This window comes from Camelus dromedarius, chromosome 17 (assembly GCF_036321535.1).
Source record: "Camelus dromedarius isolate mCamDro1 chromosome 17, mCamDro1.pat, whole genome shotgun sequence".
Classification (NCBI taxonomy): domain Eukaryota; kingdom Metazoa; phylum Chordata; class Mammalia; order Artiodactyla; family Camelidae; genus Camelus; species Camelus dromedarius.
Window position 1 is genome coordinate 41,006,226 of NC_087452.1, and position 26,730 is coordinate 41,032,955.

Below are 26,730 nucleotides of genomic sequence, written 5' to 3' on the forward strand. Positions count from 1 at the left end.
CAGAAACCAGGGGTGAGGTTCCTGATGAAAGTGTACAGTGTCCTTCTAGAAACACTTCTTTCCCACCCATGGTAACAGTCACTTGGTAAAGTCAGAACTGCTAAGCTTTGCCGTTCTTTACCCTCTGGCTAGGAACAAAGAAGGAGTATTTGGAAAAGCTGCTTAAGTAACTCTCCCTACAGACAATACTGTCACAAACCAAAGAACAAAAAAAGCCTGTTTGGAAAAAAATAATAATAAATAAAAACACTTTGAATTGGTGGTGATTTTTAAAAGTTGATTACAAATTTTTAAATCTGGCTATTCTGTCATATTCACTCAATTTCTCTCAGTTTGCAAATATTTTACTACCACAGTGAGATTGGCAGGATTAGTAGGGAGTATTTTTAGATAATAGTGAACTTTGACATCAGCTTAGTCAGGAATATCAGTAACTCACTTTCTGTCCTGCTGAGCAACTCCCCTTCCAAGCTGAGCCTCTGAAGGCTCTGCATAATCGGTAAGAACAGCCAGAGAGCTGCAAATAGTGGTCTTCAGTTTAAGCTCAGCTTATTTGTTAAATTTTAATCTAATGTGCTCACAGAGTTTACCCATCCTCAGTTCTGTTCCATTGGGAAGAAGTATGTTGGGAGAGAAAATTGGATTCAACTTCCCAAAAAGGAGCTATTTTGAGTGAGGGGAAATATTAGCAAAGAATTATTATTTCTTTGTAATTTCTTATTTTGATATCATTTCAAACTTACAGAATAGTAGCAAGAAGTAATGTAAAGAACCCCTTATACTCTTTCCCCAGATTCACCAGTAATTAACTTTCACCCCATTTGCTTTATCATTTTTGCTCTATTGTTTTCCTAAACTGCTGGAGATTAAGCTGTATGCACCATGCTCCTTTACCCGTCAATATTTCAGTGTATATTTCCTAAGAACAAAGATACTATCTCACACAGTCTCAATACAGTTATCAAAATTAGGAAATTTAACATGATCCAATACTAAAACCCACATCCATTTTCAAATTTGGTGAGTTGTCACAAGGTCCTTTATGGCCACTTCTCCCTGCCCACCCACCATCACCTTTCACCCAACCCCAATCCAGGATTCAACTCAGGACCCCTCATGATGTATCATTGTCGTGTCTCTATGGTTTCCTTTAATTCACATCAATTTCTCAGCTTTTCTGTGTTAAACAAATAATGTAAATGCATTCTCACCTAGATGGGCAGTAGCTTTGCCAGACAAGGAGAAAATTAGCCTCTCTACCTGCTCTCCCCTTCCAGCAGGGTCTGGCTGGTTTCTGTGTCTGGGTAATCCACTGTGGCCATAATGCTTTTGCCTCTCAGACAGAGGGTTCTCAGCCCCCTACAGGCTTTTCTGGGCATCAAGTTGGGTGCACTACCTGTGACTTCTTTTCCACCAGGTCTCTGTGACCAGTCTCATTGATTTAAAGGGCTTGAAGTCCTTCCGGACTCTACGAGCCCTGAGGCCCCTGCGAGCACTGTCCCAGTTTGAAGGAATGAAGGTACATTCTTCACATGGATGGGAGGGAGATCAGCTAGCAGAGAAGGGAGAAGAGTCTGATCGCTCTTCTTGGTCTGGACTCCTTAAATTGCCAGACTTTTCCTGGACCCTTCCCAACCAGCCCACTGCTTAGAATTTCAGGGATGGAGAAGAGTCTAAGACACAGCCTTCATCCTAAAAGCACTTCTGTGACAGCTGAGACAGTCTGTGGCCTCCCTTTAACCCCAGAGCAAGTGTCCCATAAATCTCCAACACTGTCATCAGAGTACAATTCTCAAGTGATCCTCAGTGGCAACAGAAAGGACCCGTGACATATGGAGCTGAGAGCAGGGCTTTCCTTGGGATGGGTGGTCAGGGTTGGAAAGTAAAGATGAAACTCCAAAAGGTCCAGTCCCACACATCAGGGCTATCCTGGGAGGTCAAGAGCTTGGTGAGTCTCACACACCTATTATGCTTTTCTTCTGTTTTGTTTCCTTAAGGTGGTAGTTAATGCTCTAGTAGGTGCCATACCTGCCATTCTGAACGTTTTGCTTGTCTGTCTCATTTTCTGGCTCATATTTTGTATCCTGGGAGTAAATTTGTTTTCTGGAAAATTTGGAAGATGTGTTAATGTAACAGGCGCAAACTCAGTTATAGATTACAAAATTGTTGCAAACCGAAGTCAATGTGAAGAAAAGTACCACTACTGGAGCACCCTGCAAGTCAACTTTGACAATGTGGGAATGGCTTACCTCGCCCTGCTGCAAGTGGTAAGTTCTGTTGATATGTGTTTCACTTTGGGGAAAGAAACCTTTAAAGAATCATAATCATTCCTCAGCTAATAAAAATACAGTGGCTCTATTGAGATTCCCTAGAAGCAAATCCCAATTTTTTTATTTGGAAGCTAATACCCTCTGGAATTGTTCCCCACTGAGCATCTCCAACTTTATTGTCTACTGAGCCTCAACCTTCAAGTGATGCCCTCTAAGCACCCTGTATATGCCACCTGTACCATATAGCAGTTCCTTGCTCTCCAGAGCTCCAGCCAGAGAACTGTGGAACCTCAGATACTAAGCCATGCCATTAGTAACAGTTCCCTGTTGGAAGTCGGTCCCAGATCAAACCCTGGTCTCAAAATTTTGGACAGATAGTGCAAACAGATTATGGCATCAGGAAAGAGTCTTAATCAGGCTCTTTGCAGCAGTTGGTCCATAGCTTCTCTAGCAGTTTTTAAGGCAAAAATTTCTCTTGTTTTTAAACTTTTTATCTTGCACAAGTGAAGAAGAAAACGAATCCAAGGCACCTATCCTTGAATTTCCTTCTGCTTTTCTTTTATGTGGATATTCTGTCCTGGAAAGGTAGAACATCATCTTACATGCATCTGCCCACTGGCTTTTGCATGACACTTGTCTGGTGATGGCAAGTCTATATAATTGTGTTGATATTTCTCTGCTTTTGTTGTAGGCAACATTTAAGGGCTGGATGGAAATTATGTATGCAGCTGTTGATTCCAGAGAGGTGAGCCTGTGTTCTACCATGTTTTAGAGTGCTAGGATCAAATCAAGAATATCATGATGACAAGGACAGTCCAGAGAGCTTCCTGTATCATAGTTCCAGTGGGCAGCGTTCTTTATCTTGTTTTCATTAGGCCAAACACTATGAAACAGTGATAAAAAAGGGTGTTCGTCCTGCCGTGAGTATTACATGCTCGCATGCTCCAAAGTCCAGTCTTCTTTCTCTATAGTGACCAAGGAGAAACCACTCGTGTAGGAGATGGAGCCAGAAGCAACAGAATTACAGGATGCCTTTATTTCCCTCTCTCACCTCTTCTTCAATTGAGTGGACAGGCAGAAGCCACATTTCAAAGGGTACTTGCTCTCTTAAGGTGGCAGAACCTTAAGATTGGACTCAGTCTGAACAAGAGGGACCCTTCCAATGGCTTCAGGCTGCCCAGAGACTAAGGGGGTTTCTAGTAATTGTCAGCTGTTACATCCTAGTTAAATAAAAAGTGATCATGGATTCCCAAAGTTAGAAGAGTACTCAACAATCTAGTACATTTCTATTTCCCAGTTGGGAAAACTGAGGAATAGAAAGAGAGAGTGCTATCTGAAGTCGTAGTGCTAACAAATGGTAAAATCAAGAATGGAACCAGCATTGTAGTTTGTTTTACTATCATCACACAGGTATATGCTATTGTTTGAGAGTGTGCCCAGTTGATGGCTGGCACATAGTAGGTGTTCAATACATGTGAGCTGATAGTGGCAGTAGAAGTGGTATAGGTGTGTTATAGTAGTAGTAGGGGCAATTTATAACAAAGGAAATATTTTAAAATATTAATTTGCTCATTTTTTGTCTAAATACGTGATTTTCATCCTTAATTTACCTTAGACATCCATCTGCCTTGAGGCAGAGATGGGGGATGGGGAGGAAGTCTTCTGTTTGATAGAAGTAGTATGTGTCTTACATATGCTCTCTGAATGAATGATAGGTGGGTGGAGGTGTGCCTATCCTGATGCTGGTCCTGGGACATTCTAACTGGTGTGTACTGGCTTTCAGCATGATGGCCCTTGTCTGTGTAGTCACAGAGCATCCTGGTGGTAACAAATACAAGCCTTTCTCCTCCTTCAACTCCTCCTGGTTTCAAGCACTGTCTTTCTGCCATATTCTTCACATGGTCCCTTGGCCCAGCAGTCCACTCCTATCCCTTGCTTTTAAGCCATGGCAAGCCCATGGCTATCAACTCCATGTCCAAGCCATATGAGAACTGAAAAAGCTTCAAGAGACCTCTGTCTACCCAATTATGCTACTCCATCCTCTTAAGTCATCCTGCCTGCCCAGTGTATCCCAGGCCTTCCCAGCAGTACTTTTCTCTTAGAAAAATACCAAAGTTGAACCAGAAAACACACTCTTTGCCCTCCATGTTCCCCTCAATTTACTAGACCCCAAGTTCCCTCTCCAAACCCAAAGAAGGAAAAGTCTCAGGACGCACATCTCGTAGCTCTGATGTTCTCTGCCTCTCTGTTTCTCTTTCTGACAATTCCCTGGGTACAAGTGAGGTCAGCTTTTGTCTGTTCCTCTTTCTATCTGAATCTCCCTTTGCAAGATTACTAGCCTGCTGCATAATCTTATTTTAAATGTCAGATGCTGAATATTAATTCTTTCTTCCCATTACATTATTTCTAGACTAATGCTTACCCTTAATTCAAACAAGTAGATACCTCAAGCCAACTGGGACTAAAGTCAGGTACTCTTCAAGACAAAAGAGAAAAATCATTGTTTCAAATATTTAACTCTATCACACTAGTCTATGTGGTGAATTTTGCATAACATACTGTAAGTACATTCAACAGACGAGAGAGCCATCAACACTCATCTCTATCTTTGAATGTGATCAGGGGAAAGAAAAGAGAAATGCTCCCACCACCTATCCCCAAACTGATTAAAACCAACAACAATGTGAAAAACTTGGACAAAAAAGATCTCAGATGCTGTTGGTCACACCTTGACCAAGGGAGCTTGGTTGTAGTCCATTTGTGTCCATTCTGGAGCTTGATGATTCATTCATTCATTAATACATTCATTCAATTTGTATGGAGAATCTACATGCCATCAGCTAAGCCAGGCACTAGGAGTTCAAGAGTGACAGGACACAAGTGCAGACTAAATACAACAGTGGGCTCTGCATGAAGGACGTAGCCATTCAATAAGAGTTGGTAGTCAATCTCCTCTGCCTGAGGTGAACATGCCCTTTCTCTGGTGGCCATCTCCAGTCTGACTCCCTCCAATTATGTGTCCCCATGGACATCCTAGAGACCTTTCTGAAGATGACTGTGCCACTCCCCTCTCGCACAACCCTGCAATGATTCTCCATTGCTTGGAAGAAAAAGCCTAATCCTCTACCACATCCTCTCCCCACTGCAAGATACCACTCAAGCTGTGCAGGGGGAAACTAAAAAAGGGAAGGGGGCTCCCTGCAGGACCACAGCTAACTGGAGGAAGCTCAGTGGTTAATGCTGCTGAGAAACACTTTGATCCTCTGGACCAGGCAGTTCGGATAGCTTATCTTTTTCTCTAGTAATTGTTTTCTTCTCTCATTTAAAACACCCCAAACAGGAAGGACAGCAGCCAGCGTTTGAGGTGAACCTATATATGTACCTTTACTTCGTAGTTTTTATCATCTTTGGCTCATTCTTCACTCTGAATCTCTTTATTGGTGTTATTATTGACAACTTCAACCAGCAGCAGAAAAAGATAAGTATGGGGATTGTCGGGATTTGGTATTTTCGCCTCTCTTCTCTGAAAAACTTGAATGGAGCATAAATCTGTTCTAGGCTGTTGTGCAAAGCAGAGTTTATCATCTGCATGACAACAGAGAGGGAGCCTTCTGGAGCAGATTCTTGAAGATGTAGCTGAAAAGGGACTGAAAACAGCTGGGTTTTATTAAATCATTGTTTTTACTCTCCACTCTACCCTCTTAAACCAAGGACACTCTTGAATCCTAATTCAAAAACAACTACCAGGATTAGTATTTATGACATAGCAACCTTTCAAGTGTACCTTTGTTATCTAGGATAAAAAGCAGTATAGATGACCCCCAACTTAGGATAGTTCGACTTAGGAGTTTTCAACTTTATGATGATGCGAAAGTGATATGCGTTGAGTGGAAACCTTACTTCAGAGTTTGAACTGTGAACTTTTCCTGGGCTAGAGGTATGTGGTACTGTCCTCTCTCATGATGCTGGAAGGAGCAGCCACAGCTCCCAGTCACCCATGCGATCACAAGGGTAAACAGCCAATACACTTAAAAACAACATTCCTATACCCATACGACCATTCTGTTTTTCACTTTCAGTTCAGTATTCAATGAAGTGCATGAGCTATTCAACACTTCATTGTAAAACAGGCTTTGTGTCACATGATTTTGCCCATCTGTAGGCTAATGTGAGTGTTCTGAGCACCTTTAAGGGATGCTAGACTAAACTGTGTTGTTCAGTAGGTTGTGTATTAAATGCATTTCCAACTTACAATGGGTTTATTGGGATGTAATCCCATTGTAAGTCCAGGAAGATCTGTAAACTCTTTCAGTAAACTTGTGTCCCATGTTGAGATTACATGATATTTTTAATTTTGTGGTTTCTCCTCCTCCCCATTAGTTATGAGTCCATGTCATGAGATCATCTTTGTTATGAGAATTTTAGGGGCTGAATTCCATCCCATGTTATGGATAGGTCATAATTTGTCCTAATCATTCCCCCCATCTTAGGGACCCTTAGGTCATTTCCGAATTTTTTGCTCCTCTAAAATAATCATGAACATTCTTGAAATCCTCTCTGTGTATCTCTGATTATTTCCTTGGATAAATTCCTAGAATTTAAGGCATTAAAGATATATTGTCAAATGCTGTGCTTTTGTAAGCTGTGAAAGCTATGAAAAGCTCCTTTTATAAGCTATGAAAATGCTTGTTTACTCTCTTCTCATCATTCTGATTTCTGTAATTTCTAATTGTCTTTTCTACCTTAATGGGTCAAAGTGTTACCTCATAGTTTTACATTCATTTATTTATTAGCTTATTTGTGAGGTTCTACACATTTTCATAGGTTGATGGTCATAAGTATTTCTTCCTTAAGCGTTATCTGGTTTTGGTCTTTATCTCTTTAAAATTGACATTATCATCTTTTTCTTATGTTTTTTATATAGTAAGTCCAGTTTGTGACTTGCCTCTTATGTTTTTGTAATGACATTTTTGACTTACATGTTTAGCATTTTTATGGAATCAAACTCTCAATCTGGTCCTTCTTGGCTTTTTTTCCTTGCATTTATATACTAATGGCATTTCTTAATCTTAAAATCAGGTAAATATTCACCTTTGATTTTCCTAATTGTTTTGTGGCTCTTTTTACTTTCTTCTGGTGAGCTTTTTTAATACATCTAAAATGTACCTTGCTACTGCTCAGCTCTCTTAGTGTCTGCTGGGAGAGTCACAGTCCTTCAGCAATGATATCGCTACTGTGACTCGGGAGTGTGCTATGAAGAGCCACCTCTGTAATATGCAGCTTGATTGCAATCAATACCTGCAATTTGAACGTCAGGCCTTGTGATTTTGGATTTAACCTTACATTTGAAATCACTGTTTTGATCAGTCCATAGCATCTTTGTTCTGTTTTGGTTTACTTTTTATTACAGAAAATGTCAAACATGCGTTAAGAGTATGGTAAAATGAACCTAAAATATCCTTCACTCAACACAACATTTATTAACTTAAGAACATCCTTATAGCATCTGTGTCATTGCCCAATCCTGCCACTGTATATTTTATAGAGCAGATCCAGGACATCATATCATTTCATTCACAAATATTTCAGAACATATCTCTTCTTAAACATAATTACAATGCCATCATCACACCTAAAAAGTTTAATATGAATTCTCTAAATTCATCAACTACCTCTAGTCTTTTATGTCCTTCAAATATTAATTCTTTCATTGATTGACATTAAAGTTCGTTTCTGTTCAAATCAAGATTCAAATGAGTTCTTCCCATTTGATGACTTCCTTGCTGTCTGGAATGACAGTATGTTCTAGGCTTAGTTTGTATCCTTCCTGCCCCAGATCTGGAATCAGCCATCTCTTTAAGTAGTGCTGGTTTTGCTGCAGGGGGTGGTGTTCCAAGACTACAGTCTGGAATGCTCATTGTCATTGTTCTGAGGCTTTTTCAGTGGACAGAGCTACTTCAAATTTAGGTCTGCAAGGAAATATATCTGTGGAAGTATGAATACTGATCATTCAAATTCAGGACTCAAGGTTTTCACTTACCTAATACATCTGTATATCTTCTTTTCCTCACTGAAAAAACTGGTTCTCATGGGTACAGAAGGTGAATTTCCATAATTACTCATTTTCTTTATCCCACAACGCACACATGGGACAGTCTCAGAATAATAGTCTTAATATTATCAAGATGCATATGGTTACCAAAGACACTTGTGTCTGCCAGGCATCTTGAAAATACCTGGTTAATTTCCAGGGCTATATTTTTTTCAAAAAGATTTTTTCTTACTGTGGCAAAATACTCATAAAATTTATCATCTTAACCATTTTTTAGTGCACAGTTAAGTGATATTAAATACATCCCAAATGTTGTACAACCATTATCACCATCCACTTCCATAATTCTTCATCTTGTAAAACTGAAACTCTATACCCATTAAACAATAACTCCCCATTCTTCCCCCCAGCCCCTGGCAACTTCCGTTCTGTTTTCTGTCTCCCATGATTTTGACTATGCTAAGTATCTCATGTAAGTGAAATCATACAGTGCTTGTCTTTTTGTGACTGGTTTATTTCATTCCACGTAATGTCTTTAAGGTTCATCTATGTTGTATATTGCAGAATTTCCTTCCTGTTTAAGACTGAATATTCCACTGTGTGTATGTACCACATTTTGCTCATTCATTCATCTCTCAATGGACAATTGGGTTGCTTCCACATTTTAGCTATTGTGAATAAAGACCCTATGAACATGGATGTGCAAATACCTCTTTGAGACCCTACTTTCAGTTCTTTTGGGTCTGTACCCAAAAGTAAAATTGCTGGATCATATGGTAATATGTACAGTGTACAAAGGTTCTAATTTCTCTACATCCTCACCAACACCTGTTTTCTCTCTTTTTTTTTTTTTTAATAATTGTCATTCTTATGGAGGTAAGGTGTCTCATTTTGGCTTTGATTTGCGTTTCCCTAATGATTAGTGGTGCTGAATATTTTTTTGTGTGTGCTTATTGGCCATTCATGTATCTCCTTTGGAGAAATGTCTATTCAAGCCCTTTGCCCATTTTTGAATCTGGTTGTTTGTCTTTTTGTTGTCATATTTTAGGAGTTCTCTCTATATTCTGGGTATTAATCTCTTATCAGATATATGATTTGCAAGTATTTTCCCCATTCTGTGGGTTGCCTTCTTATTCCGTTGATAGTACCATAGATGCACAAAATTTTAAAATTATTATGAAGTCCAATTTGTCTATTTTTCCTTTTCTTTTGAGTCATATCTAAGAAATCATTGCTAAATCCAATGTTGTGAAGCTTTTGTTCTGTGTTTTCTTCTAAGAGTTTTATTATTCTAGGTCTTATATTTATGTGTTTGATCCATTTTTTAGTTAATTTGTGTATATAGTGTTAGATAATCATTCAGCTTCATTCTTTTGCATGTTGATATCCAGTTTCCCTAGCATCATTTGTTTAAAAGACTGTCCTAGGACTGATTATTTTCGGTTCGAACTGGTAGCATAAATTCAAACCCCACACCCTCATCAAGGCAGGCTTGGATTCACAAATTATTAAGAAACACTAGGTTTTTACCCATAGTACAGACTGAAACAGTTTCCTGGTTGTCTTCCATTGCCGACAGATTTGGTTTTCTTCTTCAGCCTTTAATGGCAGCACTTGGAGAGTCCCAAACTCACTCAGGCTTCTTGGCCTAACCCCACTGCCTTTTCCCCATGACCCCATGTAGTTATTAAGCCCCAAGATTCTAATTTTTATAGAGATTAGCATATGCTCTTATGCCAACCATGGCTTCAGGACTAATTTACTACTCTGCCTTTTTGATCTCTCTTGATTTTCAGACAATGGAGATTTTCCTTACTTTTGTGCAAGTTCAGCTATATATTTTAAAGGAATTCTGTTCTATTTTATCCAGCATTTCTGGTTATTTCCCACCCTACACCCAAATTTCCAGAAATGAAAATCCTAGCTCATTTTTCTATTTTTTCTTCCTCAGTAGTGAAAACATTTAAAGCTCTGTTTTTTTTTTTTTTTTCTGAGAGTGGCTCTGGACAGATTTTATTAGTATTGATACATGCATTCACATATTTAGGAGAATTTTTAATTGGTAGTTTGGAGGATTTTTTTTGTTTGTTTAAATTTTTGTTACTAATTTCTGTTTTTGTTGCATGGTGGTTTGATTTATGCAACTTGAAATGTATTCATTTTTTGTAAAGATTCTGTGATGTTTGTGAAAAATTTGTAATCTTTGTTTATATTATAAAAGTGAAATATAACTGATAAAAGTAACATTTCTCCCTTATTCCATCATTTAAAACCTGTTTCCTTTCAGCCCTCCCTTAGAGTCTTTTTTTGCTTCCCATTGGAATTTTAGGAATTGTTGATAGAAATGTAATATGACTTGAAAACTGTTTCTGAAAATTCAAAACTTATTTCCAAAAATCCATTAATGATAATTAGCGCTCATCTTCTCCATATACTTAGGTGGCCAAGACATTTTTATGACAGAAGAGCAGAAGAAATACTATAATGCAATGAAAAAACTAGGATCCAAAAAACCTCAAAGGCCCATTCCAAGGCCTCTGGTGAGAGCACTTAATTCTAAATACATAGATGCATTAAATGGTTATGAGGAACCCAGATATCTGCAGTACCAGTCTTCTTTAATTTTTAAATTTATAGACTTTATCTAAGAACTCAATAGGAACCCAGATACACTGGTGTACGGCTCAAGTAGTTAGGAAAATTATACATTCCAATTCAACAGTATGATCCCGGGCAACAACTTTAGTTTGGTTTTTAGCAAGCACACAATAGGTGTTTAGTATATACTTATTGCAATGATGTGAATTTAGCAGTTGGTTTTAATTTAATCTTGGCCAATTTAAAATGCATTTATAAGATCTTTTACCAGCTTCTTCTGGTGTGAAGTTGAGGTCATGCATACTCACTTCTACTTCACAAGTACTTATGATAAACTTTCTAGATGAGGAGCAGACAAACTTTTTCTGTTAAAGGTCAGACAGTAAATATTTTAGGCTTTGCAGGCCATGTGTTCTCTGCTGCTGCTACTAAACTCCACTGTTACAGCACAAAATCAGACATTGATGATACAGAATAAATGTGCTTGACAGTGCTCCAGTGCAAGTTTATTTATACACACTAAAATTTGGATTTCATATAATTTTCATATGTCAAAATTTTATTCTTTTGAGTTTTTCCTCAAACATTTAAAAATGTAAAACCCATTCTGAGCTCATGGGTTACAAAAACAGGTGATAAGCTTTAGGGCTCCTGGAGCAAAGTTTGAAAGACATCAACTTCTACTGCAGTCCCTACCTTCTTTCTTCTTCTTCTTTTTTTTTTTTTTAATTGAAGTATAGTCAGTTTACAATGTGTCAATTTCTGGTGTACAGCATACCTACCCTCTTTCTCCTCTTTGCCCTTGCTTTCTCTGACTGCTGTGATTCACTCTCTGATTTTAATTCGTTTCAGTACTGATGCTGTTGAACTCCACATCTGCATTCCAGCTCTCTGCTTGAGCTCCAGACCTACACCTCGAACTGCCCATGTCCCTTAGATGTCCCACTGGCACCTCAGACTCCAAGTGCTTGGGACAGATCTATCCTCTCCCCCCAAAACTCCTCATCCTCTGTTCTCTGGTTGGTTGAATGCTCCACGAACCAGAAATGACAGCCTCAGCCTTAACTTTCCCATAACCTACTCCATTCAAACAGTCTCTGACTCCTGCTTCTACTTCCATATTAGTTCTTAAACCTAAATGCTCATGTCTTTCCCCATTGTTAACCACCAAAAACCAACATCATTTTTTGCCTGGATTACCTTAACAGATACCTGGGATTATAAAGGTGAATTCTTAGGGGTTTATGAGGTTTCTAAATAGAATACTGTATGTTTACTTAGATTGGATAATATATAATATAAAATAGTGTAATATATACATATATTGTAAAAATGTATATCCAAGAATGCCATACAATATCAGTGTCTGAGTTTGTGTTTAAGAACAGTTCTCCACCTAAATAAAGAACAAAGTAGTACCTTATAGAGGTTAGATTAAAGAAAATAGTGGAATAATTGAGTCATTTCACTGCACATGGTAGATTAGACAGACAGATTTGAGGTAGAACCTGTACCAGAGCAATCAGCACATCCTTAGCTTGGAGCAGGCCATCCATGCACAAACCAACATGCAAGTTTACCAACAGTGATAACGTGAAATAATCAGTTTTTCTGTTTCCATTTTTAGTAATCATTGAATCATAATCCCATTTATCTAGCTTTATCTTCAAGTGAACAAGAATTAGAAAGCTGGCATTCAAGAATTGCTTGAATACAGGGTTTTGGTTAAGTATAAAGTCTGATTATTCTGAACTGACACATGGAGCTTTGGAGATGTTAATTCCATTTTGCCCAACATAATTATGTCAGCAGATAGTCTTTGTATTAATATTATTGAAGTCAAAATATAGAAGCAGATGAAGTATAGAGACTAGAGTTCCTTTTTTACTAATAATTCAACATGAGCTGTTTTATTTCAGCAAAATGATGTCATCCACCACATCAAAGTTGTGTTATTACTAAAAAAATTTTTTTTGCTTTTTGTTTTAAAATGGAATGAACACAATAAGCCTACAGCTTAAAACCAGTAATCTGATTAAATTTAAATGAAAAATATATATATAGAAGAATTTCCTGCCCTTTAAAAGGGGTTTGTACATTTTCCAATAAACTGCTTTAATTGTAAGAGAGGACAGGTTCTGTTATATGTGCCTTTTATGTATGTGATTTCATTTCTACAACTCAAAATGATCTATGATTCCTTTTTATTTTTTTCCCTCAGAACAAATGCCAGGGTCTTGTGTTTGACCTGGTCACAAGCCAGGTCTTTGACATCATCATCATCATCCTCATTCTCCTCAACATGATTAGCATGATGGCTGAATCATATGGCCAGCCCGATCACAAGAAACTCATCCTTGAGCATCTCAACCTGGCCTTTGTGGTCATCTTTACAATTGAGTGTCTCATCAAAATCTTTGCTTTGAGACAATACTACTTCGCCAATGGCTGGAATTTATTTGATTGTGTGATCGTGATCCTTTCTATTGTTAGTAAGTAAAACTGGCAGCCAAAGGGCTTTAATTTGAGAATCAGAGGTAAACTTGTAAATCTTTTCATTTGGAAGTGTGTCCAAAGTATCCACAAGGCAGAAAATTAGGCTTAATGTGATTTTTGTAAAAATAGGTGAACTAATGCCATTCTCTTCTGGGAAGTAGCTAGGAGGTACGGTGATTTCCATTCCCTTGACTGTCTACCCAGTTGAAATAGAGTTAATTAATTATGTGCATAATTTATTCAATGGAGACAGACAAAATTAAGATGACTTAAAAAGTTTTATGGGGGTACTTGCTTTATCCATGGAATTGAGTCAAGATTCTACCTTCCTTGTGCAACTATAAGCCCTAATGAGCATTTTGTTTGTTTGTTTTAAGAATTTGGCATTTAATTTCCATGTTTTTGCATAGTTCAAAATCCGTGTGGGTATCAGATCACAATTATTGTGCCCTATGACATTGCCAGGACTTCCTTTACCTCCTCCTTGTGCAGGGCCTTCAGGACCCAACCTCAGTTAGGCTCCCAAGAATGTGTCATAAGGACAAGTAATGCTTTCTCTTTATTCTGTATCCCAAGCCAACTTAAACCACAGGGTGAACTACACTTGTCTCAACAGCTTAGACCCTATTCACCAACCAGCCTCACTCTATAATCAGTATATTTTTCTCAACTGCAGACAGGAATTAACTGTAAGGTTTATAGAAGAAAAATAAAGGAAAAAAGAGGATTATTGCCATGTACCTTTCTATAAAACAGACACACACCAACTTTGAAATTGAATTCTTTATGACTAAACTATACAGTTTTACTCTGGGTTTTTGACGTCTACTTTTAACTAAACCAATAATTTGACTTTTTTTTTAACTATGTAAAACTGCCCAGGGGCCCTTCTCATAGTTCTAAAAGCAATGGAGACAATGAAAACTGATTTCATAAGTGGAAGGTCTTGGGCTAATCTCAGAAGGGTTGCATTAAACAGATAAACTGGATCAAAATATTTTGGTTCCTATTGCTACCACAGCAATGCAGATGTTTCAGAGATCAAGAAAATGGTACAGTTCATGGTCTATTGTGGTTTCTAAGCCATGAAGTTTATGTAGATAAAGTTTAGTGATAGATGCTTCCACATGCTTATGATTAAATAAGGCTGTTGTTAATCTTTAGTCAATTCCAAGCAAGTCCTGGTGAAATTGACAGCAGGAATAAAGTTAGAAAATGATGATAGGATGAGTTTGAGGCAGCCCTCAGAGAGCTTAAAAAGCTCTCCCTCCAATATGCAGAGAACAATTCATTCATTCCACTATTTATTGAACTCCTTCCAGGCAGTGCCAGGCATTGTAGAGTTCATGGAACTACCTCTGACTTCTGTCCTTTGAACAACTTCTAGGCAATTGCAGCTGCACTGCATAGCACTGTACAGCAGCTTGCTCCAACAGATGAGAAAATCCACACATTATGCCAAATCCTACTCACCAACGTGGACAGCATTTTATATGCTTTTGCCAGATGGTCTGCTATCCAACACTTAGCCTCTCTGCATTTTTTCACACTCTCTCCTAAACTTTTAAAGAAATACAAAATGAGTGGAAGTGAAAGTGAATCTCTCTAGGAATTAAAAATCCAGTGGAAGTATTAAGATCTACCACCTTAATGGGTCAGAAAAAGAGAAGTTAATTGAACACAAAATCATATGTTACACAGAAGAATTGAGCTCAGAGGAAGGACAGATTACTGTGGACTTGATTACTCAAAAAAAATTCATGGAGGCAGTGGACCTTGAAGGATAGACCTCCTCCAGTTGTTACTTAGTCGATACTTAGTAGGTTCCACATCTCATCAGAGTTGGCTGCCCAATGAGCATATGAATTAAACTTCCTTGGCACATTTGGGCAGCCAATGAAGTATATCATCAACTAGTTCTCTTCAGTCAACAAGTGATGGCAGATAGTTTTGGCTAAAGTCATTAGAGGATCCTCAGAGCAAGAACAAGGCCAGATCTACACAAGGCAGGCGTGCTCCAGCCATTCTGTAATATTTGGGCCAAAATGTGAGTTCTTTTTAAATCCTTGTATTACTTGCTTGCAGAGCAAGCAATGAGAAAACAAGATGACATTTTAGGCCAAATATTCAGCAGTCTGCCAAAACCTCTGCTTGAGGTGTCATTTCTGGGGTGTCTGCAACAATGGAGAAACTATCTCCAGTTTAATCCCTTAAGCTTTTTGACTTTGGACTTCCAGGAGTCCTTGGAATGAGCATATTGGCAAATATGAGAGATTCATGGCAGCTTCAGCCAAAAGATAAACATTCCCAACACGACCCTCTTCCTCCAGTCCTGTCCTCTCCTGCAGCAGGCTGCATCCAAGTCCCTCTATAATAATAAGAACTTGTTTGTTTAAGAAACTTTGGGGTTAAGGGCTGTACAGTTTCCACTGATAGCTCAGGCTCAAGCCAACCTTCAGTAGCAGAAATTTCTTCTTGCATTCTAACCTAAATGACTGCATCCGTAGTTTATCTGTTTTCCATTCTGTTTATATAATAAATATGGAAAACTATTATATTTGTTACCCCATGAGTGACTTTAAATGCCCAACATAGACAAATGTACTTCAAGTGCCTAAGATAACTCACAAAATAGCCTTTCATAAACTGTTTCATTTCTTTTCCTTGGATGTCGTCGGTACTTTAGACCTGTCTCATCTAAAACAGTATGACCCTTGGAAATTATTTTCCACTTTTAAGGCACAGATATATATATTCCCTGATATGGGTAAAATTTTTAAAATTTTGTACAGAAATTAAAACGTAATGATAAAAAGTTAGTTCCACTCATTATCCATGATAGGAGAGACAGGCAAGGTCTAAAGCCAGTCGACATGCTGGAAATTGATCGAACCTTCTCCTTCTCTTAAGGTACAATGATTTCTGCCTTGGAGAACCAGGAGCACATTCCTTTCCCTCCAACACTCTTCAGAATTATCCGCTTGGCCCGGATTGGCCGAATCCTGAGACTCGTTCGGGCAGCACGAGGAATCAGAACTCTCCTTTTTGCTCTGATGATGTCCCTTCCCTCTCTATTCAACATCGGTCTTCTACTCTTTCTGGTTATGTTTATTTATGCCATTTTTGGTATGAACTGTTTTTACAAAGTAAAGCCAGCGTCTGGAATTGATGACATATTCAACTTTCAGACTTTTGTAGGCAGCATGCTCTGCCTCTTCCAGATAACCACATCAGCAGGCTGGGATGCCCTCCTCAACCCCATGTTGCAATCAGAAGACTTATGTAACCCTAAGTCAGAAAACTGTCACTTATCTACCATAGCCATAGCCTACTTCGTTAGTTACATCATCATCTCCTTTCTCATCGTTGTCAATATGTATATTGCTGTGATTCTAGAGAATTTCAATACAGCCACTGAAGAAAGTGAGGACCCATTGGGGGAAGATGACTTTGAAATGTTCTACGAAGTCTGGGAAAAGTTTGACCCAGAAGCAACACAGTTTATCAGATATTCTTCCCTTTCTGACTTTGCTGATGCTCTTCCTGAGCCTTTGCGAGTGGCAAAGCCAAATAGGTACCAATTTTTAGTAATGGACTTGCCCATGGTGAGCGGAGATCGCCTCCATTGCCTGGATATTCTCTTTGCTTTCACCGCTAGGGTACTTGGAGAATCCAGTGGCCTGGATAGCATGAAAGCAGTGATGGAGGAGAAGTTCATGGAAGCCAACCCTTTCAAGAAGTTATATGAACCCATAGTCACTACCACCAAAAGGAAGGAAGAAGAACGATGTGCTGCTGTTATTCAAAAGGCCTTTCGAAAGTACAAGATGACCAAGTGTGCCTTGGAAGACAGGCCTCATTCACCACTCCAGGTGCTCTGCAATGGGGACTTGTCCAGCTCTGGGGCCACCGAGGGCAAGGTCCACTATGACTGAGCCCCTCACCTCCACCCCTACCTCACAGCCTTGCCTCCAGCTTCTGAGCTCCAAGGGATCCACAGCTCAGTGTGGAACAAACAGTGGACTTACTGAACTAGACATTCCATTTTTTTCCAGGCTAAAAGAAATGATATTTCAGGATTCACTTCAAATGGTTCTTATAGAGACTTCCTGACTATAACCACTGGTACTGTTTTAGTAAGGAAAAAGGCCCTAGAAAGGGCTGGAGAGGACACACTAATGAGAGGATTGAAACACAGCTCAAATTATGGCAAAAGAAAAGGATAAGAAACCAAAACAAACAAACAACACACACATTAAATTTTTAAATTGTGTTTTTCCAGATGCTCCTTAATATCCAATACCTTTGCCTGATGTTTTTCCCAGTAAAAGTATGCGGCTTATCACATGTAACTCTTCTGCATGCTAAGTGAAAATTCAAAACCTGCCAATAAATAAATAGCTTATTACAGATTTTTTTTACCAACATTAAATACTTCAGGTTTGGTTTTTTTTTAAGCCTCCTAAAAGCATGATCGTGACTTATCAGTACCACTCTATCTTTCACCAGCTGCAATCTGTTATATATATTTGGAAAATAAATAAATAAATGAGACTTTGGGTTTGCAATTCATTCAGATTGCTTAGTGGCTCTGCGAGTAGTAGTTTAAATGTGGTGCTTTGCTTGGAATTAAACGTGGGAGCCAGTGACATGTGGGTAAGAGTATAACAGTTGCTCTTCAGGAAAAAAAAAAAAAAAGCCATGATTTGTAGCATCTACTGATTTCTATGGTGAATGCTCCCATCACAGCAAATTTCAAGCTACCAACGTGATGTTTCTGAACGTAGAGTTGGGAAGAGGCGTCCACCATCAGTTCTCATGAGCTGGCTCGAGCTGGCTCAGCACACCGCTGGCTGGAACCAGAAAGATGGTCTCACTTGCCTCTGGTTAAAATATCTGCAATGGGCACCTTGGATGGAAAGAGCACCCTCTTAGAACACCTGGACCCCACAGGTGGGAAAGCCGTAAGATGTACTGCGTAGCCAGTAATCTCAGCCATTTGATGAGCCGTACACTCAGTTCTGGCTGAATGTCTGCATGAAACTCAGCCCAGAGAACAACCCAGGTATAACAGAAGGGCCTGGCACCAGGAGCAGCCCAGCACCTCTCTAAAAATTGGAGATGCCCAGAAACCAAACAAGACATTAGGCTGTCAGCCCCCAAAGAGACTGGATTGAGGGCAAAGAACTACATTGTGATAATTTAGACACAGAGGAAAATCCTGCAGAAATAGCCCTGTATCTCAGACAGGCTAGAGGAGCTGATGTGTCTGTCAGCAGCCTGGAGTCTGAGGCCTGAGCCTCTGACCTGCTTCTCGCTGTCCAGTGGAGGGAAGACCAGTGCCGGATGCTGTGGTGCACTGAGGGAGTGGTAATTTCCAATGTGTATAGGATTGTCATGTGTAACTATGACTCAGTGTCCAGGCTCTGAATTAAGTCTTGAGTTCTGTGGGCAGCCTCGTGCTCTGGAGCACTGGCAAAAAGTATTAATATCATTATCTAATCACTATCAGTATCTAATTTTTACTTAGCATTTGCTTTGCATCAGGCACTGGCTGAGCATTTGCCCTGCAAAATCTCATTTGTACCTCACAATAACTCGGTCAGTATGCAGTCACTCACCAGGTAGACCTGAGCCTCTGTGCTGTGCTGGGGCAGAGGGAATGGATGTTCCCAGAACGAGGGTACTTTTGAGACAGGGTCACAGGGGCTCCCATGCAGGGCTGGCTGCAGGAGCCTTGTGGAAATCACCCGTTCTAAAGCCAGAGCCAGTTGTGCTTGAGGCACTGGGGATTACCTATGGCTTTCCTAAAAGATGCCTCTGATTCTGAACTCTGGATATTTTATGGATCCCTACCAAGTTTTCTGGCAAAGATGGCTGGCCATCATTCCAGTAGGGATAACTCCTGGCTGGAGATAAAGGAGGATTTGGAAGGGTATGGTCTTGCCTATTTCAGATTACAGTTTAGGGGCTTGAATATCTTCTGTTCTATGCAGTGTCTTCGGCCATTCTCACACATACCTGTCCACCCCCATGTGGTCCCCTTTCCCCAGTGCTGAATTCTTGGAGCCAGCTCCTGAGGTGAGCACAGGATCTGTTTGGTATTTGCAAGAGACTGAACCATGCTTCCTTCACTAGATGGCAGCAAGTACCTGACACATTCTTTTTTAGAGCTACACAGTGTCTATCTGCAGCACTCAAAGAGCCACAGGGCTAAGGGAGAAGACAGCCAAGGCAGGAAGTAATGAATTACCCCTGATGGATGGTAGAAAACTCACACTCCCCAGAGATAGCTCTCACTGTGCAAGGACCCAGGATACCCCCCAAGAGGCAGAGATGTTGGTCTGAGCTTCATCCTCCTGGGGCCGTGCTGAATGTCCATGGCGAACAGTCCCACAGGCACATGAATCCAGTCCTGTCTTCTGAGCCTTCTTTTCTCCAGGCAAATCAGCCTCTGCTCAATTCAATCAACAGACAATTTCCTGAGAGCCGATGCAGTACCACCTTATGCAAACTGCTTCTAACAAATGGCTCTTCACCTCAAGAGTATATATGCTAATTGAGAGGAGAATTAGATGAGTGTTCATGGGATGATAGTACAATACGAAGTAACAAGTGCATAAATCAGGACACAGCTCTGCTCTCAAAGTGTGAGTGAAGACAGGCTCTTCGGACAGTTTCACAAGAGAAAGGTGGGGATTGTGACAGGTGGAGATGGTTCAGGAGGGTGTTTGAAAGGGGGGAGACGGTATAGGCAGCACATCAAAGGGTAAGGAGCGTAGACTGTGTAAGGGAGTACGAACCACCCAATTGACTGGACTCAGAGCAGCAGAAACTGAATCTAGAAGTGGAGTGTTTTGTGGAGAGTGAAGAGTAATAACATACTTAGATAATAAAGAGCAATTGGTGGTGCTTGAGCAGGGGAGGAAAACTAACCGGACGGAGTGTTCAGGTGAAGTGGGGGAGAAAGAGACCAGAATCCTGATCCTGGTGTGGAAGAGGCACTGAGTGAGGAGGGAGGCAGGGGGCAACGTGGAGTGACTAGGATGCTTGTGCCAAACGCCTGACTGTGGGGGAGGAGACTAGGGGGAACCTTAGGGTTTGGGGCCAGGGTGACAATATAGATGGCAGTACCAGTTACCAAATTAGTGAGCATAGGAGGGACGAGTGTTTTTTGCATTTATTTTTGTTTGTTTTCATGGCTAAGACAGAAGAAAATCTAAAAATCAATTCCCTTTTGAACATTTTTGAAGGTTTAAGATGCCAGGTCCAAGTGACATTGTTCAGCTGGGCCTAGAACTTGAGGACATGGCCTAGACAAGAGTCCTCAGCACAAGGGTGACGTTTGAAGCCCCAGGAGCAGGTGAAATCATGGAGGAGTGAGCATCCCCAGCTCTAGATGGAGGCAGAGGACTCAGCCTGGGGGCATGCTTTCAGAGGATAAAGATGAGGAGTGAGGCGGTTCAGAGAAGGTAAGTGAAGGTCACACCACGACAGGCAGCATGGACACAGAACAGAATGTGAGAAATTCACAGGTAACGAGATGAGACAGGGTCCCACCTTTTCATCCCTTCCACTAAGAAGCATACAATGACACAACATTGTAAAATGACTATAACTCAGTAAAAAAATTAAAAAAAAAAGAAGCATACAAGAAGCCAGGGTGCAGCATGGTTGTGTTCCAGGAAGGTATCTCACTCCCTACCCCTCTACCTTTTCATGAACAAGCGTGAGAGCTTGCCTTCTAAAACAATCCAGGCTCATGGGCCAGGTGTTCCGGGGAGCTGTCTTGGAATGTCAGCTACTAGCGCCCAGTGCCCTTGGGGAGGCTGAAATCCTGTACAGCATCTCCTGCTCAGGGAGAGGGAGCCGATGATCCCAGATGGTTGTTGCCTGGCAACCCAGATAGAAACTCCAGGGTCATTCAGTGGGCAATCCCGTCCCTCCCTGTACAGGAGTAATCAAAGAGGCAGTGAGAAAACAAGTGCGAGCATTTATTGAGCATTTAGTCTGGACTCAGTAGCCACTTTCCCAGTATTACCTCGTTTAATCTTCACAACAGTTCTATTAGAGATCAACTGTTTTCATTATTCTGATGAGAAAAAAACAGAGGGATGTAGAGGACATAAGAGGCTTATTCAAGGCCATGGAACCAATAAGTGGCCCTGACAGCATTCAGACCCCAGCAGTCTGGCTCCAGAGCTCAGGCTATCACTGCTACACCACCCTGCCTACAGACAAAAAGGGATAGTGTGACTGAAGTTAAAGGGAGGGTACAGAGTTTTCCTGGTTACATCTGTGAATCTTTTACCATCCATTTCTTCTCCTTTGGAGACTACGCCTGTCTTCAAAGTTTTTACACTGTGGAAACATCCTCCATGTGGGAGACACTGTGCTCCCTCTCCAAATTTAACACCGTCAATTCTGTCAGTGTACTCAGTTCCCTCATATTTTGATGTAGTTTCTATCCTTTGACTATTTTCTCCCCCTTTCTCCAGGCAAACTCTGGTTAATCTGTCTCCTCTAGCACCTGGTGCCCAGGGGGAAGGAGGAGGCTCTCCCCTCCTTTTGGACACTATACTTGTATTAGTGTAGATTTCAAGTGTGATAGTCAGACAGTGGTGGTATCAAGATCTTTGGAAATGAAGGTGAAATAAAGACATTCCCAAATAAACAAAAGCTAAAGGAGATCTCCCCTTCATTTCTGAACAGAAATTTTGCTGAGGGTAGTACTCTTGGATTTCAGAATGAAAACATTTTCTCTTAAAAGACAGTCTTAAGAAAATGGGAAGATAAGCCACAGCCTGGGAGAAAATATTTTCAAAGAATATGTAAGACAAAGACTTGTATCTGGAATATATGAAGGCTCTTCTGACTCAATAAGAAGAAGAAAAACAATCTAATAAATGAATGGGTAAAATGTTTGAATAGATGACAGGAAAAGTACATGAAAAGATGCCCAACACCACTAGTCACAAGGCAAATGCAAATTAAAACCTCAGTGAGATACCACTGCATACCTACTAAAGTGGCCCAAAGGGGGAAAAAGAGAGAGAAGAGGAAAAAAAAAACTGACAGCATCAGGTTTTGGTGAAGCTGTGGAGCAAATGAACTGCCATACATTGCTGATAAGTATAAAATGGTGTGAACACTTTGGAAAATAGTTCAGTTATTTCTTACAAAGTTAAACATACACCTGTAACACAACTCAGCCATTCCACTCCTGTGTATTTATCCAATAGGAATGAAAGCATATGCCCACGTAAAGACTTATCCACAAGTATGAATAGCAGCTTTATTTTTAATAGCCCCAAACTGTGAACCACCCAAATGTCTATTAGCAGGTGAATGGATAAATACATTGTGGTTATCCATCCAATGCTATGTGACTCATTTCAAAGAACTATTGATGCATGCAATAACATGAATGGGTCTGCAAAGAATGGGTATGCTAAGTGAAAGAAACTAGGTAAAAGCAAGTATGTGCTATATAATTCCATTTATATAAAATTCTAGAAAATGTAGACTAAACTATAGTGACAAAGTATATCAATAACCTGGGGATGGGGGAAGTGTTGGTAAAAAGTGAGGAAAAAAGGGCATGAAGAAACTTGAGGGGATGGTGAATATGTTTACTATCTTGATCACAGTGATGGTTTTACAAGGGAATAATTATGTCAAAATTTATCAAATTGTATTCAAGTATGTGCAGTTCACGGTATGTGAAATATACTTCAATAAGCCTGTGGGGGAAGAAAAGCCCTTGAGTTTTTTAATCTAAATGGAAGTCTCAGTAAGCCTCTGGATCTCTTATTTTAGCACTGAAGTCTGAAGGGAGAGGCTGCTGTTGTTCTAGGGATGGCTTCTAAGCTTTGGCACCCACCCGTCTACCTGGCAGATACATCAAACCAAGGTGATCCCCTGCCTGGGGGTGAGGAATGGCTGCTGCAATATTTGGAAAGATACCCTGGGATAAGAATTGGTATAACTCCCTCATTAGGGAAAGAAAAGCTCAAAAAATTTCAAGACATCATCTTGTCCAGCTCCTCATTATACAGATAAGAAAACTGATGTCCAGAGATTGGTAGGGATTTAAATCAGGTTCATGATTGATGGTTGGACAGATTTAGGGACAAAAGGTGAGTGAACATGGTCAGGGTACAGGAGCTGTCCCTGCGAGCAGGGACTGAGTTCTCTGTCTCTTCTCCCCACCCCTGCAGTAGTCACTCCCTGCACAGACATCGCTGCTGGAGGGCTGTTGAGTGGGTGGTCTTAATCCCTGTCTCCCACACACCAGAATTAGTGAGGACCAGTTGGCCACCGAACACTCAGTCTGCAGGCTCTCCTGGGGCCTCACCCCTCTTCTCCCTCCCAGGGGAAGGCTCCATCCTGCCGCCTGGAGGATGGGCTCTCTGTACCCCAGATGCTGCCCCGAGAGGCAGGAAATGCCAGGCACTTTCCTTCTCCCTGAAGACTTTGTGAGCTCATTCTGGTAAAAGTTTAATGCCTTAAAGTCAATTACACTTAAGAATGCTCTGCTGAGCCCACAGCAGCCTTTTCTCAGAGCCACTGGGGCTTGCAGCTGCTTTCCCGCTCCCTCTACAAGATGCTGAGAAAACCTCCCTGCCTGTCCTCACCGTGCAGAGGGAGCCTGAGCTCTGCTTTGCCACCAACTTGCTGTCTGACCTTGAGCAAGGCCCAGCCCTTTCTACAGGCCTAACTTTGACATGAATGAAAAGGAAAGGCTGCCTCAAAGGTTCTGAGGCAAGTGCTTAACTTCTTCACAGCCCTTCATCTCTAGGTGAACAGAGCAAGAACAGCAATTGGAGGAGACCTATAAGGGGATGGTCAGAGGCAGAAATGCCAAAAAAAAAAAAAAAACAGGTGTTGGAAAAGAGAGAGAAATTCTGCATGGGTTTCTGTTTGTTTAGAGGGTGAACACATTAGAACTGACGTGCCAAGAATTTTGCAAAGCGCAGTCCAGGTTACAGCGACCTGGCCACCCTTCCTGTATGGCGTCCAACTCCATCCATTGCTGCAGACCTTCATCAGCTGGCCCTAGATGTAGCACAGCTGTCTTCAGGCATGGGCCAAGTGACTCCGGCAGGCCCCAGGGAGAGGAAGAGTGAAGGTTCCTGGGTCTTCTCGTGTAGTCACGATGGACAATTTACCTCTAATGGACCCACCCACTCACTACTTCTCATTCAGGCCCTGCCAGCCCTCAGGCTGATCATTGCAGAATCCTGGTGGTTTCTGCCCCAACATCTTCTTCCATCCAATCCCCTCTGCTAGAATGCCCCCTGCTTCTTGTCCCCTTCCCAAAGCAGCTCTGGACTCGACCTCAGGAAGCCTCTCTGCTTAACTTCATGCCAAGATGACTTAGAAGATCCCTGCCTTCTCTCCAAACCTGTGTATCTTGTCACTATGCAGGGAACAGCTTAAACACGGGGTGGAAGAGGCTCTGTCTGGGAACACGAGCTCTGTCTGCTGCCCCCAGAACTGGACCCTGCCCCTGTCTTGCCACTGGAGCCCTACACAGCACAGCAAATCACAGGTAAAATTCTGGTGGCCCTGAGAGATTTATTCCAAATCCAATAATGGAGCTCTTTTGAGACAGGGGAGTCTTTCCCCATGGACAGAAGAGCTTGATTCTGCTGCTGGTTGAGGCTGCTTTAAAAATGTGGAACAGTATGTGAACCAGAGGTTCTCCCCTTTCCAGACAGAACTCCCTTATTTAACTTCCCATGGGCCGTCATTCTCCACATTGGTTAAAATTAATTCTTTTGCTGTCTATTTTGGCTTCGAAGTATTTACCCTGGTAAGACTTGGGCATTGATCAAACAGAATGGATGTCACTGAGAGGGTCCTTGGGAGTGGCCAAAGTGGAGGTAATATGGGGGAGGATAAGAGGGATGGCCAGTGTGACTCTTTAGTTATTGATTCACAAGACATATGGTGGGTGTGGGGGTCCCAGGGGAGTAGCCAGGGCAGCTTGGGCAGCCAGAGGTCATTTGAGGGTGCTGGTTAGAATCCATTTATCCACATGCCCACCTAAGATCCATTCTCTGCCTTTCTTCTCCTTGATCAGTGTCCAAGCAGACAGAGCCCTTCAGGCTGCATCAGTCAGACTCACTTGTCCCCTGACTTCCACTTGGGTTCACCCAATGGGAGGCACCAAGATGAGATTGAAGAGAAGAAAGAGGAAGCAGCCAGGGTATTCTTCCCTGCTTCCTGCTTGCTCAGAGCTATACATCTAGCAGTTCCTCGAATGTGATAGCTCCTGCTGTGCACTCCTCTTCTCTGTGGGTCTAGCCCTCCCTAGGCTCTGGTAACAGTAGATTCCCTTCCCTCTTCAGGTATAGGAATGGAAATGCTTCCTGCCATGGCTGATCCCTGAGTGCTTCGAGATTCTTAACGCCTGTGGGAGCCAGACACCAGGATGGCTCCAGTGATCTTTGCCTTCAGATATTCATCCCTTGAGTAGTCCTCTTCCACCTTGTACCAGGTTTGTTTTGTGGATTTGTTCCCACTATAGCATGCGGCAGAAGTGGTGGTATGTCACTTTGGGGGTGAGGTTACAAAAGATGACAGATCTTGTCTTGGGTCCCCTCTAGGTCTCTTTTGGGTCATTCATTCTTGGGGAGGCAGGCTGCCAGGTCATGAGCAGCCCTACCGAAAAGCCCACCCTAGTGAAAAACTGACGTCTCTCACTAATAGCCAGCAAGAAAGAACTGCAGCTTGCCAACAATCCCCTGCATGGGCTTGGAAATGGTCCCTGCATCCCCAGCCAAGTCTTGAGATGACTGCTCCCCTATGAACAGCTTGGTTGAAACCTCTTGAGAGACTTGAGTCAGAAGAATCCAGCTAGGGTACTTCCAGATTCTCATCCCTAAGAAACTATGTGAAATCATAAATGTGTATTGGTTTAAGCTGCAAAATGTTGGGTAATTTGTTACACAGCAATAGATAACTAAAAGCAACTCATCCACACCTCTGTCCTGCATTCCTGTTTCCTGAATCATCTGAGGTGAATTCTGCTCTCTGACTAGTACAGGGGCTCAAGGCAGCAGTCAGTTCACAACCAGCACAGAAAAAAATTCAATATCTGAACCATGGTGTGGTTGTACTGATGGGTTCCATCTGAATATCTTCTAGCCCATCCGTCACCTGAAGATCTGGGCATCTGCAGTTGAGCCGCTGTCCTTAGTGCGGGTTTGGACAGGACAAGACTGGGGATTGTGGAGGGGATAGGGCCTGGGGGACAAGGTGGGTGGAGGGAGAAAGAAAGTGGAAGGGAGGCAAATAGGGAGCTAG

General features: G+C 41.3%; 1 protein-coding gene and 1 long non-coding RNA gene across 2 annotated transcripts in view; both read left to right on the forward strand.

The window, feature by feature from the left end:
* The window catches only part of SCN11A (sodium voltage-gated channel alpha subunit 11), a 123,660-nt gene extending 104,865 nt beyond the window's left edge, over positions 1-18,795 (forward strand). Inside the window, exons 26-32 of the mRNA XM_064496730.1 lie at positions 1,418-1,519; positions 1,998-2,267; positions 2,962-3,015; positions 5,611-5,752; positions 10,762-10,862; positions 13,142-13,412; positions 16,327-18,795. Coding sequence (XP_064352800.1) covers positions 1,418-1,519; positions 1,998-2,267; positions 2,962-3,015; positions 5,611-5,752; positions 10,762-10,862; positions 13,142-13,412; positions 16,327-17,351 — 1,965 coding nt within the window. The 3' untranslated portion in view covers positions 17,352-18,795. The remainder of the gene's footprint in view (positions 1-1,417; positions 1,520-1,997; positions 2,268-2,961; positions 3,016-5,610; positions 5,753-10,761; positions 10,863-13,141; positions 13,413-16,326) is intronic.
* Positions 18,796-20,077: 1,282 nt separating this feature from the next.
* LOC116158195 (uncharacterized) lies at positions 20,078-24,964 on the forward strand. Its single transcript, XR_004142369.2, has 3 exons — positions 20,078-20,108; positions 20,670-20,888; positions 24,847-24,964. It is a non-coding gene; the product is annotated as an uncharacterized LOC116158195 (long non-coding RNA).
* The last annotated feature ends 1,766 nt before the right edge of the window (positions 24,965-26,730 follow it).